This window comes from Typopeltis vanoorti, chromosome 19 (genome assembly GCF_054136105.1).
Source record: "Typopeltis vanoorti isolate ZY-2024b chromosome 19, IOZ_Tvanoo_1.0, whole genome shotgun sequence".
NCBI lineage: Eukaryota > Metazoa > Arthropoda > Arachnida > Uropygi > Thelyphonidae > Typopeltis > Typopeltis vanoorti.
In genome coordinates, this window is record NC_143567.1 from 76,840,493 (window position 1) to 76,856,914 (window position 16,422).

Genomic DNA, 16,422 nt, shown 5'->3' on the forward strand with positions numbered 1-16,422 from the left:
CCAAAAACCAACATGCCCAACAAGGAATATAAAGCTCTGCAGGAAATGAAGAATAATAAAGAAATAGTTATCACCAAAGCAGATAAGGGAGTTTAACTCTATATCCCCCCCCCCCCCGTATTTATGGACTCTCAAAAATACATGAAGAAAATGTGCCATTATGCCCCATAGTGGATAACATTGATTCTCCCACATACAAATTAGCTAAACATTTGGCCAAAGCGCTCACACACTATACTGGCAACACACCATCACACAAAAACCTTAGCCCACTTCAAAGCCAGCATAGAAACCTTACATACTGACATAATGGTCAGCTTTGAAGTCTCTTCCTTATTCACAAATGTCCCACTCAAGGAAACTTTAGAGCTAATCCAAGCTAAATTTTCTCCTGATATCTCAGCCCTATTTCAGTTCACAATGAACTCAAGCTATTTCGTTTGGCAGGGAAAATTCTACAAACAAATAGAGGGGACAGCCATGGGTTCACCTCTCTCCCCACCCTTGGCCAATTTCTTTATGGAGACCTTTGAAGAAAGCCTTAGCCTCTGCCCCACAAAAATCAACCATATGGCTTCGCTACATTAATGATGTGTTCGCTATTTGGCTCTGATACACTCCTCTCCTCTTAACACAACCAACAAACCAGAATCAAGTTCATCCTGGAAAAAGAGGAAAAAACAGCCTCCCTTTTCTATATACACTAGTCACCTGCCAGCCTGATGGAACCTTGGTTTTCTCAGTTTATAGAAAACCCATCCATACAGGCAGGTACATTCACCAACAATTCTTTCCCCCCCCCTTTGCAACAATATGGGGGTGGTGAAAACGCTATACAACAGAGCTGAACTAATCTGTTCAAATGACAATGCCCTAACCACTGAACTACATCACATTCTCAACACTTTCTCAGCCAATGGCTACCCCCCCCAAAAAAAAAAAAAATCCAAAAAATATTGAAACCAGTCAACCACAACCCTCGTCCCTTTCACAACAAGGATTACTCTAAGAGACACCATCAGGACTTTTAGGAGAACAATAGCTTCATCACTTCATTCTCAGTTGTTGTGTTGTAGTGCCTATGTGCATGTGCCTTTTTTGTAAGTTCCTTTTGAAGATGGCAACGTGACATTGCCGGAAATATTTATTAAAGTGTAATTTAATTTATATTCTTATCTATGTTGTATTACTTAAGTGATTTAGTAATAAATAAAGCATCTTTGCCCAGTATTCTTTTTTTTTTTTTTTAAACCAATCTTCCCCTTTATGGCTAGGTAACTTGGCTTTACAGAAACGTAATACTATAATATGATATGGGTTAATCCTGTTTACATGTTTTCTGTGGCCAGCTGATCCTCTGCAGAATGGAAAATCCTGCCCATCTTCCATTGAAAAACTGAAGATGAGTTTCATATGGAGGCAGGCACCTATAAAGTTCAGGATTCAAACTCCTAATCTTTCCTACCAAAAGACTATGGAGGATCCCCAGTTTCCAATGAAAGATACTTTTTAACTGAAAGTAAACAAAGTCAAATCTTATATTCAAGTCACTACACTTCATCTTTCAATAAATCAAATAACTCCTTCCCGCACATGGTACTAAGGTGCTATAGGATGATCAACCAATCTCTTCTATATGGATTGCAGCATAAACTAGTTTGACAGAGAAAGCAGCTGAATTCATCATGCTTCAGGTGATCAGCCAGAAATTAGAGATCCTCTGTTATATTAAGTAAAAAAAAAAAAAAAAAAAAAAATTAATGAAATCATCTTAATCCTGCATTGTAAATGAAAACTCCAAGACAAATGTTAAGATTTTGTAAAAATGATTTATTTTAAAAACAGATAACAGTTCATATTAGCTTCTTTTTGTTTCTTCAGCCTACTTTATATTATCTTATATATTATATAAGATATTATATAAAATCCAGTTATTACAGGATATTAAACTCAGTTTCTTGTAAAGGATTATTTACTTGTGCTTTGTTTTAATTTTGACAGAGATGCAAGACAATTGTCTCTCCATACACGATATTCAGCTAACTTATCTAATGGTATTTTCTGACATAATTGATTATGAATTTCCTTGGCAGTCTCTCCTTCCATTCTGGGATGTGGGCCAAATGTTTCAGAAACATTAAAAATACCATCTCCATAACGTGCTAAATAGTCCAAGATTCCTGCAAAAGAAAAAAAAAAGTTAATAAATTTTAAAATGTTATGCTCTTTATCACTAGGAATTTGTTAATGATTAACATATGTAAAAAACACTTATTAGTTTTGCCACCTAAAATAGAACTTGTGGCATCTTCAGGATTTAAATATCACAAAGTTGACTAAACAAAAACCATTAAAAGGCATTTAAATAAAGTCATACTAAGCAAAAAACACAAAATCTCCTTAGCTGGCTGCAGTTAGCAACAGAAAGTGACTGTTGGTGAAGTTGAAATCTCTGATAAGATTTCCATATGTCACTTAATATCAGTCCTTGGTTTTTATTCAGTGATCTGCATGAATGGATGACCATAACTTCACAAGTCTAGGTTAAAAGTTATTTTCGAAATAAGGCATGTTTAAAAGTTCCAATCAGCAGCATGGTTAACCAATATCAGCAATATGGTTTACAGCTCATATCAATGCTTTAATTCTTATATGAATAGAATGAGGAAGAAATTTAATTCATTACTTCAGTCTCAGATGAATAGAGCTCTTCAACCTCAGGTAAGGTTGTATTAAATCTGTCAGACCACTGCTTAACTGTTTTGAGTAGTCTATTCTTATAAGCGGTTTTAACTATGCTGTAACTATTATATTCCAAAAGTAGATTTTTTTATGCAGTGTTGAAAAAGGAATTCATATATTTCCCATCAGATATTGCTAATATTATCAAACTAAAAACCACTACACAGCTCCTTTCTCTACCATATAATACTTCCATCTCAGAAAGAAAAACTTAACTATCACTTAGAAAGAACATAATATTGAAAGCTGATAAAGGGAATACAACAGAGTAGTTCTAAATACAGTTTTCCAGACAATTTACTTAGTGTCCCAAACTGACCTCCAGAATTACTACAAAAGCTCAAGTCATTACATTGCAATTCCTCCATGACTTTATACAGGTTGCCTATGTTAAATTATAATAGTGGATTATAATTTAATAGTTAATTGACGTCGACTGCTCCTTTTTAATATTCTATGTCTAATATCAACTTTGAATTTCTATCAACCGCACCTTTTATTCTTTTATGCATGCACCTTAGGCCTAACTTACTTCTTGTACTTTACTCAGTCATACCTATAATCCGCTTAAGATAGACCTCTCTATTAATCCCTCATAGTCTTCCCACTGCTAGTAAATGACCTTTGTCATTAGTCTATCCATGATAAACAGGTTACCAACTCTCAAACTATGAAATTAGAAAAATTTGTTTAACGACTGTGCCATTCTAATTTGTATATATAACTTGAGAATAAAAGTATGGAACACAGGCAAGATCAAATTTAACATATGACATACACATAAGAGATTGTGTATGTCAAATTTAACATACACAATCTCTTATAGCTAGTCATGGCGATTTATAATCAAACAAGCTCACAGGTACAATAATTTTTGGGAGACAGTGCATTGGCAACAGATCAGGCAAGATAGTTATACAAACAAAACATTTTTATTTTTATCTTAGTATGAAACTACAAATCACAATGTAAGAGGGAGAAGATCTCTTTCTCAACCTGGTCATATACACATTAAGTGCAACATGCAATTAACTTTCTCTTACATAACCCTTTATATTGTTAACTCATCTAAATTTAACATATAGTTATTCCTTATGTGCTAACTTAGCTAATCTCTGTTCATTCTATATACAAAATTTACATTCGTTTCCTTTCATGACCATAACTGTTTACTTAACTAGTTATTAACAATTTCCTGTAAGCACTTTCATTACATACATAATTTCCAACAGCAAGCTTTTAAAACATTAAAAAAATGTATGCTTACTTACAGTAGCCTTTACAGATACAGTCCAGTTAACATGAACAATTCTTCACTCTTGAAGTGTTGCTGGGAAATTAAGGTAGATTTCTCCGTTGGAAACAGGAAAGGAACTGCTGATGTCTTCCACTATGCCCAAGGATAGCTGTATGCTCCAAGCACGTCGTTGCAATCTGGCTGGAGTTCCATCGAAATATGGCCTTGCCTCCACCACCAGAACCCTGTCCACTAAAAGGGACCGGCACCAGAAGCCTCCAAAACTCAGGAAGGGGAGCAATAGAGCAACCAGTGAGTCTTCTAAACCCCATATTCTCTATATTTTTGAGAGCCCTCTCAAATATCTTGTCTCATTCCATGTAATCACATAATTGTTGCCAGGATCACCCGCCAGCACAGTGACATCACATCAGCAGGTTTCGTGCGAGACACTATATCGTGGGTGCATATTTCTTTGTTTGCAAGATCTTGCGAATGTTTGTTTATGCACAGTCATCGCGTATAATCTCCTCTAATCCTCCTTCCTTCATTTTACATACAACTAAATAAAGCTTATTTTTGTGCACTTTTACAGTAAAATTTAACATTCATACAATTACAACATATTACTACATAAATTCATATTTTATATATGTGGAAATCTCTCTAAAATTGAACTCAAAAAAATTTAAGTTTTTGTGGGAGATTTTATACCTAAATACATTGCCTGGCATCCCCTTGAGACCAATCATAGATAAACTCCCTTACTGAAACATCTAGCTAATCTACAATATTAGGAAAGGTCATCTGAATCTTACATCAAAATTCATCCTATTTTGTACAGAAACTATCAAGTTTACACACATCATCCTTGCATGTAAACATAATATCCATGTTTACTAACGTTGCTTTAGATGATGTGTTACATCATCTGAAGACAAATCTTTCCACCAGATTTTGCTAACTTATTTGAACATTGTCTCTGGTTCATTTTTTTTTCAGTGGAATAATGTTTTACAAACAAAATTTGGACCTGTGATTGGCACCCCCCTCCCCTCTCCCCCTTCAGCTGCCTTTTTTATGGAGAATTTTGAAACTTTCCTACCAGAAATGAGTCTAAAACCAGCAGTATCGTGGAAATATATTGAAATCTTTATTATTTGGAAACATGAGACCTTAAAGCCTGCAACAATTTCTCCATTCTCTTATCACTATCAAATTTACATTAGAGCTTGAAAAAGATGGAAAACTCCCTTTTCTTGATGTTTTCATCATCTGAAAGCTCTGAAAGTGGTGTTACTCTTCAGGTGTATTATAACCCTATCAACAATATCTTTGTGCCTCATCCCATCATCATCCTACTCAAAAATTGTGCACAATCCACACCCTAAAAAATTGAGCAGTTTCTATTATACAAAATGATGACTAACTCAAGACTGAACCTCAGATAAAATTTTTTCAGTTCTCAGTGTCTATTCCAAAAAAAAAAGTTGATAGGATTTTATTTTCAAAACCTACCACTCCCAATATCCAATACAAAGACTTAATAATAATAATTCCATATATTATTATTAAGTTCATCATCATCAAATTTCTGCCATGTACCCTCAAGGGGTGTACAGGATATGATAGTACTACATGAAAAAAATTACATCATTATTAATTTCCTATCTACAATTTTCCTCCAAATCAGTCTGTTACTTGTCAACACTCCAACATTATCAGATCTTATATTTCTATCGTCTAAAGCACTTTGTACCGTATCAATCCACCTATATCTTGGTCTTCCTCTGGGTCGTTTTGCTGCCAACCTGACAGAGAACACTTGTTTTGCTAATCTTTCTTCGCCCATTCTGTTTAAGTGACCATACCACCTCAGATTAGCTCTGCTAACGCATTCCTGGATGCCGACAATGACAAGTTCTTTCCTAATATCCTCGTTTTTAATATGATACTGCCATTGATGCCATCTGTTCATGCCTATAATCTTTCTCAGGACTCTCTTATCTGTGGTCTCTAGTCTTTGGTCAAGTGTTTTACTTCTGACCCAGCTCTCAGATCCATAAGTTAAAACTGGTTTGAACACTGTATTGTATACAGCTAATTTAGTGTTCCGACTAATTTCTCTCTTATTCCATATGAATTTATTCAATTGACTTCCCACCATACCAGCAACTTTGCTGATTCTGTTGTCTATTTCTATATTTAATTTACCATCTTCAGTAAAAATCGTGCCTAAATAACTGAAATGTTTTACTTATTCCACAGGTTCTCCATTCACAACACAGTTGACATTTTCAATGATTCTGCCTATTTTCATTGTCTTTGTCTTTTTATTGCTGACCTTCATACCATATCTATTACAACAGCTATTCAATTTAGTCAGAGAATCTTGCAGACTTGTAGCGGATTTATTTAGAAGTATAACATCATCCGCATAAAGCAAAAAGCTGACATTAACATCTCCAATTTTGATATCATGTTTAATACCACTTTCCTTCATAATGTGATCCATATAGATAATGAATAACAGAGGGGATAATGTACATCCTTGTCTCACACCAGATTTAACATTAAACCATCTTCCTGTACTTCCTTCAATTCTAACTGCTGACTTACAACTCAAATAAAGACTAAGTATTGCTTGATATAATGCCCCATTGACACCATATAACTGCAGCGTATTGAATAGCTTCTCTCTTGGCACTTTGTCATATGCCTTTTCCAGATCGACAAAACTTAAATACAGATCTTTGTTATATTCCCATGCTTTCTCGACTATTTGTCGTAAAGTGAAGATCTGATCCTGACAGCCTCTATTTGGCCTGAATCCAGCTTGTTCTTCACCAAGCTTTTCTTCCACAATTCTTCTCAACCATTTCTCAAGTATACTTGCATAGATCTTGCCAGGAACACTCAGTAGGGAAATACCTCTGTAATTCTCACATGCAGTTTATTGATTAAAATAGCATCTCTTTTTCAGAGATCACATCTGAGTAACTTTTAAACCAATTCAAACTGTTCACAGCCTCCTAAGGTCTCCTAAAGATAGTACACCTTTCTACAAATATTCAAGAGTATAAAATTCCATGCTCTTGCAGTTTAGTCTATATAGGACAGACAAACCATGATTTGAGGTAAGAAGGAACACGTTGCAGATGTTGGCCATAAAAAAAAAAAAAAAAAAAAAAAAAAAAAAAAAAAAAAAAAAAAGACTGGTCTGGCCAACCATGCAGTTCATTAGAACTTTTTAACCATGCCTTTTATAGAAAAGAACTTTTATTCCAGACTTCTTTTTTTTTTTTAATTTTTTTTTAATTTTTTTTTTTTTTATAAATAGTGCAAAATTATTCAATTCAAATACTAGAAAAGTGTTGTGATGAAGTTATAGTCAAACCATTCAAAGTAATATTTATTTATTAGAATAATGCTCTGACCTATAAACTGAAGGAATCAGTTAATGGTCATAAATTCATGTAGTTTACTAAATAAAAAACTAAGGAGAGATACTGAGAGGAGACCTCCACATAGCCTTCAAAGGAATGCAGAGAACCGAGGGCTTCTAACCTAATGTCCAATCCTCACCTTCTCGTGGTGCACCCTGTTGGGTATCTACCTGGATACTGAACGAATGAGGATGGGCTGGCAATTTGGGATTTAGCTGACCATATTGTATTCCTACTGATTAAACCAAAATACAAATGATGGTACAACATGACAAAATTTCATGCCGGCTGGGGCGTCGCCAGGTTAAACAAGGTCCCCGTTGTTTTTGCCAGGGAACCAGAGCAAACAGCGAAAAGTCAGCTACTGGAACAAATCTGAAAACACACCCCAACTCAACATCAGAGTTAAAGATCGGTACTATCAACATAAGAAGCCTGAATGGCAAAGAAATGGAGCTAGCGAAGGAATTAGATAAGTACCAGATCGACATATTTGGGGTGACTGAAACAAAAAAGATAAAAACTGGTGAGATCTTTCTGTGCAATAAATACAAAATGTTATATTCAGGAAATGACAATCAAGGAAAAGAAGGAGTAGCCATAGTATTCAACACAAAATATGAGGCTAATCTTCTTGAATGGCGGTCAGTCTCAAGTAGAGTGATTTGGGCAAATATCAGAATGGTGAACTGGACAATGAGACTTATTTGTGCCTATTGTCCCACAGAAGGTTCTACTAAGGTAGAAGTGGAGGAATTTTTTGGGGCTTTAGAGAAAGCTACTGACACAATGAAAAAGGAAAAGTTGGTCCTTGTTGGGGATCTAAATAGCAGAGTTGGAAGCGATTGTCAGACATACAAAAATGTTTTGGGAAATTTTGGAGAAAAGAACAAAACTAATAATAATGGCAAATACCTGTTGGATTTCTGCTCAGGACATGGACTGGTTATTACTAACCATGTTCCAACATAAAAATGTGCACAAATTCACATGGAGAGAAGAGGCAATGAATAAGAAAAGTCTCATTGACTATGTTATTGTTGATAGTGATGTTTTCTTCCTGGTGCAGGACACCAGGTGTACAGAGGATTTGAAATTGGAAGTGATCACTATTTAGTCTTGAGCAGTATAAAATTGAATTTCATATTGAAAAGAATGACACGTAAGAAAGTTTTAAAGCAAATAAAAGTTGAGCAGCTCTCAGATGTGAACTGTAGACTAAAATAAATGAAGATTACTGAAGGAAAAATGAAAGAGTTTGAGAACAGGAACCAAACCTTGGAGATTCAGCAGCAAGCCTTGAAGAAAACCCTGATTGATTCAGGTAGAGAGGCATGTGGTAAAGTTGTCTGCAAGGATAGAAAAATTAGAACTCCATGGTGGACACAGGAAGTTAAAGAGGCAGTGAAGGAAAAGAAGAAAGCATATCAAAGTTCCTGGCAAATAAGTCAGCTTGTGCTCTTAGAGAATACAGAGACAAATGTAAGAAAGCTAAACAGTGTATAAAACTAGCTAAACAAAAGTCATGGGAGGATATTGGCAAGAACATAGAAAATAAATATCAAGAAGGTGGCAAAATATTCTGAAGGTTGTTGAAGAAGCTTAGGAATGGAGAAAAGAGTGCTGTGAAAAGAGTTAGAGATGATAAAGGTGACATGAAAACGGGAGAAAAAGATATCCTTGAAGTATGGAGTAATTACTTTGAAAAACTGCTAAATGAAACAAGCAGTGATGACAGCATAGTGATAAAAAAACACTGACCAGGCATGCAGTCAGGAATACATAATCATACTTGAAGTAGAAAAAGCCACCAAAGGCTTGAAATGTGGAAAAGCAGCAGGAGTAGATGATATTCGACCAGAAATGCTGAAGTATGGTGGTATAAAAGTCTTACAGTGGCTGCACTGCATAGTTCAGAATGTCTGGACAGAGGGACGAATTCCCGATGACTGGAGTAGAGCTCTCATAGTACCCATATATAAAAAGGGAAATAAAACTGAATGTGAGAATTACAGAGGTATATCCCTACTGAGTGTTCGCGGTAAGATCTATGCAAGTATACTTGAGAAACGGTTGAGAAGAATTGTGGAAGAAAAGGTGGGTGAAGAACAAGCTGGATTCAGGTCAAATAGAGGCTGTCAGGATCAGATCTTCACTATACGACAAATAGTGGAGAAATCATGGGAATACAACAAAGATCTGTATTTAAGTTTTGTCGATTTAGAAAAGGCATATGACAAGGTGCCAAGAGAGAAGCTATTCAATACGCTACAGTTATATGGTGTCAATGGGGCATTATATCAAGCAATACTTAGTCTTTATTTGAGTTGTAAGTCAGCAGTTAGAATTTGAAGAAAATACAGGAAGATGGTTTAATGTTAAATCTGGTGTGAGACAAGGATGTAAATTATCCCCTCTGTTATTCATTATCTATATGGATCACATTATGAAGGAAAGTGGTATTAAACATGATATCAAAATTGGAGATGTTAATGTCAGCTCTTTGCTTTATGCGGATGATGTTATACTTCTAAATAAATCCGCTACAAGTCTGTAAGATTCTCTGACTAAATTGAATAGCTGTTGTAATAGATATGGTATGAAGGTCAGCAATAAAAAGACAAAGACAATGAAAATAGGCAGAATCATTGAAAATGTCAACTGTGTTGTGAATGGAGAACCTGTGGAACAAGTAAAACATTTCAGCTACTTAGGCACGATTTTTAGTGAAGATGGTAAATTAAATATGGAAATAGACAACAGAATCAACAAATCTGGTATGGTAGGAAGTCAATTGAATAAATTCATATGGAATAAGAGAGAAATTAGTCAGAACACTAAATTAGCTGTATACAATACAGTGTTGAAACCAGTTTTAACTTAAGGATCCGAGAGCTGGGTCAGAAGTAAAATACTTGACCAAAGACTAGAGACCACAGATATGAGAGTCCTGAGAAAGATTAGAGGCGTGAACCAATGGCATCAATGGCAATATCATATTAAAAACGAGGATATTAGGAAAGAACTTGACATTGTCAGCATCCAGGAATGTATAAGCAGAGCTAATCTCAGGTGGTATGGTCACTTAAATAGAATGAGTGAGGAAAGATTAGCAAAACAAGTGTTCTATGCCAAGTTGGCAGGAAAACGACCCAGAGGAAGACCAAGATATAGGTGGATTGATACTGTACAAAGTGCCTTAGACAGTAGAAATATAAGATCTGGTAATGTTGGAGTCTTGACAAGTATCAGATTGATTTGGAGGAAAATTGTAGAGAGGAAGTTTGTAATGATGTAAATTTTTCATGTAGTACTATCATATCCTGTACACCCTTTGAGGGTACATGGCAGGAATTTGATGATGATGGATCAGAGATTTCAACTTTGTCAACAATCACCTTCTGTTGTGCTAACTGCAGACAGCTAACGCATGCCACATGATTTTACATTTACTGGTTAGCACAAATTTCTCTTGTAACGGATTTTAGTTTTTGGCCAACTTTGTGATCTATGTATTTATATTTTTGAAGTCCTGAAGATACCACTAGGTGGTGAAACCAGTAGGTGTAATTTACATACTTTAACTACTAAATTCCGGGTATTAATTAATGTTTAGCCGTAAAACTTTTTCTATTTAAGTATATTCTTTTCATATTATCCTTGCCCTAACCAAGTGAAATTTATTCAAGATTTCAAAGCTAAAAACTATTAAATAATCATTACCTATTCTTATTACAAGAATCAACAAAGGTCTAAATTGATCTAATGTTATTCTAGTTTTAAGTTCAATATAAATTAATATTGTAAATTATTGTCAATTATAAATTAATATAAATTTGAAACATTAAATACAATTAATGAAAGAAATGAATAGCTTTTTTTTTTCTTTCATTCAACAAATTTTAACCAAATTTGAAATATACCTGTTTCTTATATTAAGGCCCACGAGAATAGCCTCTCTGAACTAAAATGAAGAAATGTCACAAGAGGATACTTCCTCTCAGACACCCATACAAATTACAATGTTCAAATGAATGTGACAGGTGTAATATCATCAATGACTGACTGCAGCTATTAATATTGGCCCAGCTGGTTAAGTAGATAGCATCTCCATTTCTCTAATCTGGAAGATTCAAATCCTACTGTTTGTATACAAGTGTCTTTGGGAATTAGATTCATTGCCAAATGCAAAACTTCCACCCTGCTTAGTAAAGGCTTGATATGGCTTGAAAAGTTCTATTAGAGCAAGATTCCTAGGTATCTAGTTCTTAGTCCATGCATGGTACTAACTGGACTATATGTTTGCCATCGTTCATGATGAAGATTCAATTTCATAAAAGAAAGAAAACAAAAAAAACTCAATTTGAAACAGTATCTGATGCATTCAGATACATCTGAATTGTAGCATGTTTACTGAATTTTATGCCTACAATCATTCATGTCTCATGCAATGATCAGCTATTTCCAGCTGCATGTATGATGGCAACTTGATGTTTTCTGTTTATCAGACCATTCTTGAAATATACAACATACTCTTGCTCATGGCCATCCTAGGAGTAATAGTTTCCAAGATTCTTACCAACCCATAAATAGTTATGACCTTTCTCCCTGGTTTTTTCACTATAACACAAACAACCAATGCTTGTGCTGTCTCTCAGACAGTTTCTCTATTTACTACACAGCCAGCACCCTGCCACTTGTAATTAGTAATGTGTTACTAATTAAATTTGCTTCCATTTAGCATATCCCTTTCTCCAGTATTTTGGTCAATAAATGTATTTACATTGTAGTTATCATATGACTATTTAATGCAAAGGAATTAGTAATGTTTCTTGGGTTGGCAGAGAATGCTGTTGTTATTCAGGATCAAGAGTCAAAATAATTAAAGCTATGAGATGAACATGTTCTTCTCAAAGTCCATAACAGGACAGTTGAGTGGATGTCAAGAGATATCAGGAAATATTTGAATCAGTCCTCATATAACATTTAGCTTTAAGCCCTAAGTGAAGCACCTGTCAGTTTTTTATGTTGTCTACCCAGCTTATTCTAAGTTGGTCTCTCGTTTTTTTTTTTTTTTGGTGTATAAGTACTTTGAGAACTTGCATTAGAAGGTTTAAAGGCCTACTGATATGACCAAGCCAGATGAGTCATTTCCTTCAAATTTTTATGATGTATTCTCCAGACAGTTTTTGTTTCACATGTTATTAAAAAAAAACTATTAGAATTAGGAGGAAATATCCTAATTCTAGGAGAACCATGTTATTCCCTTCATTTTTTTTAATTTTTAAATTGCACATAAGACATTAGTATTGTGTAGAGAAAACAAATATTGAAAAGCCTTTATAAATATACTTTATGTACCAGATGGGATTTAAACTAAGGTCTTTCCAACTAAATATGTCATTCTTTCAACTGCACATCATAGAGACAAAACATCCATGTATAATGATAACCTTATAGGTAAAAATAGTCCAAGATTCAACTAACTTTTCATTTCAAGGAATGCATTCTGGTGGAATATGCATCTACAATTTTAAGTATGGGCATGTCTTTGTTATCAACTTTTTTTAATTTTTTTATAAATAGTGCAAAATTATTCTATTCAGATACTAGAAAAGTGTGTTATGGTTAAACACCATGCAAAGTAACGTTTAATTATGAGAAGTATGCTCTGATGCCTATGACCAGTCAACTACCAATTATTTCGCAATTCCCTCACTAGAGAAATGAAAACAATCTTTTCATAAAAATGAAAAATATTGCAGTACTTATTTTGAAGCTAACACATTTTGATATTTTTGAAATGCTTTAAGTTTTGATTGACACTGGAGCCTTAAAATGTCAAAGACCAGACTCTTAAGCTACATATTGTGCTATTCCCCCCCCCTCCTTACACAATTAAAAAAAAAAAAAAACATTGTTTTCCACGATTATAGTTTGTATAATGGTTATATTTATACATTTTCAATTCATGTTCCTTATTATCTCATATATTGCAATACTAAATGTTGAATCTGAAGACTGACAATCAGCATGGCATTTTAACCAACCAAAAAGGATGGTCGGGAAAAAAAAGGAATTAGAAAGCCATGGGAAATAAAAAAAAAAAAAAACTATAAAATATTCTTATATTCTTTACATAATACTAATTAAACTACAATAAAAAAAATACCATCTGCATTGAGGTGGGCAGTTTCCAGGGGTCCAAGAAAAGCATATCTCATTCCAAGACCTTCAGACATTGTAGTATCTACATCCTCTACTGTCATCACACCATTCTGTAAAAGAGAAATTTCTTTACATCCATTGGCACTTTTTTTAGCATTATGAAAAATTTAGTCAATTATCAAAAATTATGATTTTATTTTAATTGCTCGATAATAGTTGATTTCATGAATATGTATATCATCTAGGTGTGTGTACATATCTCCTGATTGACTTAATTTTTTTGCATATTTGTTTTTAGAAGTATGACATGCATGAAATTTATGAAACCCTTTGGCTGCAAAGATCTGAGTTGGAATCGCATCTGAGATATGAGGATCATTTATAAGCAGATTTTTCAACCGAAGATAATTTGGTTTCATTTAGAGTTAGCAGAATTTTTAATTCCTAAGAAGTGTTTCCCCCCATCCTGGAAACAGAAAAACTAGCCAGATAATACTGACATGCACTGGATTTCTATCACTGTCAGTATATATATATTGAAGTAAAACTAAAAACTGAGCAATGTAGAGTTACTACTACTGCCAATCTCACATACCTCCTAGTATAAAAACTTGACAAATAAAACGCTGATTGTTATCTAATTCTTGATAAGAACAGCTTTTCAAATAGATGCTACAACAAATGAGTTTTTGTGATCAATAATTTAGCAGAATAAGTTATTCAAGCCCCCATCTGTCAACTGCATATATGCTTTGTGAGATTACATAGATCTGAGAATCTTAGATCTTACAAGCAGATACCTGTTTGGAATTATAGTAAAGCATGTCTGTTAAATTCATTCTTCATTTTTAGGCTCCAATATTTTGCCTTTGTCAGAGATATCATTGGGGATATAACAAGAATTTTAGTGCACACAAACACCATAAGAGCAAGTGGTGATGATTAGACTAAAAGTCAAAAGTCCCATAAGGGGAAGACCTACCACCACCCATAGTGGTAAGTAAGAATTACAGTTTGCAATATCTTAGGGAGTTTCACGCCATATTTATTGTGGTTAGGTTGTTATAATAATACATAATTCATTTATGCAAAGGATTTCCATAATTATTTATTATTATAATATTTTCCACTTACGTCTTGATTTTTAGATCAATGTGGTTAAGTTGGTTTTCAAGATCTGATGATTCTAAAAACATCTCCTGTTTGCATTTACTGCAGTATTACATACTGTTCTTTACATTTGATTCTGTGCAGGGTCAAGACATAGCCTGCTAAAACTGACTATAATTGTGATAAATGTAATCTTTATGTTCAAGAGATGGTGGTAGATCTTCCAATTTTTCCATAAGACAATCTACAAATACAATTATCAGTGAGATGTAGTAGACCATGCCTTGGATACAACTGCCTAATAACGGTCAATTTGTCTTTGTAATTTGTTCAATTATGATCAGCTATATCTTGCAGACCATGCCTTGGATACAACTCGGCTGTCTTAAAAATCAATCCAACCTTAAATAAATTATGGTTGGGCAACTGCAATTATAAGACTTCCCATCCAACATAGCATAGGGCTGCCTACATCCATTGCTTCTGTTCCACTTGTGTTTATATAACAATTCTTACATTGTATCCTGAAGATATCTCTGCAACAGACAAAATATTGAAGCCATGAAAGTAACATTTAATTCATTCCTGGCTGACAGATGCTGTTTTTATTCATTAAATGCCAACAGCATTTAGCAAATTAAAATTCAGCACATATGTTTTAATTCCCAAAAAACCTGCTTCAACTAGCACTCGGCCTAAATATATGATTATGTGTGTTCTGTCTAGTTGCCTGTTTTTTAGAATGAAAAGCCCGTTTTCAAGAGGAAAAATTCTGCCACTTCCATATGGTAGAGACTGGCTGACTCCCACTATAACACCATTATAACTAGCTACGTAAGTTTTGACCAAAGCTGCACAATTTCTTTCAGCACAGCCTTTTACTAAAGGAAATTCACTACAGCAAATTATCTAATTATGACAAACAGTTCCTGTAATGTCTGGGAATTTGCCATAGTGTTAGTCAAAGGTACAAAGATTCTTCTTTGCATTTGCATCTAGGATGCAAATTTCAACTTGCATCTTTCCAACCAAAGGTATTCTAACCAAAAAAAAACCAAAAGTCAGTATGCTGAACTATGGAGACTTTCCATTAGTAGAGAGGCCTATGCAATACCAAAATACACACAAAAGAATCTTAAATTATTAATAAGTTAATTGGTTGACTTACAAACAGTGTAATATTGAATAATACTTGCTAACATCATGAGTGTCCTGACAACAAATCATTATTACTATAATCATGTCTTGGTATTATACCTTCTAAGGATACCTATAACCCAACAGAATTATGATTTGTAGTTTCTTATCAACAATTTTCTTCTAAACTGGTTTTGTGTATTTGATCTTGAGTTTGATCAGATGGCAAAAATATTCTGGAAGCTATTGAAAGCTTAGAAATGGAGGAAAGAATACTGTAAAAGGAAATCAGAGATGATAAAGGACATGAAACTGGAGATAACAATATTCCAGATGTCTGGAGTAATTACTTGAACATATTGCTAAAGGAAACAGTGACAATACAGTGGTGGAAAACATTCAAGAAGAATGCAATCAGGAGTATATATATATACTTAAGGTAGAAAAAGCATCAAAAACCTGAAACGAGGAAAGCAACTTGAGTAGTGCCATTCAACTAGAAATGTTCAAATATGGAAGTATACATTACATAATTCAGAAGGCCTGGTCTGAGGTTTGAATTCTGGATGACTGGAGTAGAGC

At 34.2% G+C, this 16,422-nt stretch overlaps 1 protein-coding gene across 2 annotated transcripts in view; it reads right to left on the reverse strand.

Annotated features, from left to right (window-relative positions):
- Positions 1-1,809: 1,809 nt before the first annotated feature.
- Positions 1,810-16,422, reverse strand: part of LOC150096262 (lambda-crystallin homolog) — a 44,215-nt gene continuing 29,602 nt past the window's right edge. For both annotated transcript variants that reach the window (XM_090409230.1, XM_090409231.1), the window contains exons 5-6: positions 13,598-13,703; positions 1,810-2,180 (exon numbers count right to left, since the gene is read on the reverse strand). In XM_090409230.1, coding sequence (XP_090265356.1) covers positions 1,969-2,180; positions 13,598-13,703 — 318 coding nt within the window. In that variant the 3' untranslated portion in view covers positions 1,810-1,968. The remainder of the gene's footprint in view (positions 2,181-13,597; positions 13,704-16,422) is intronic.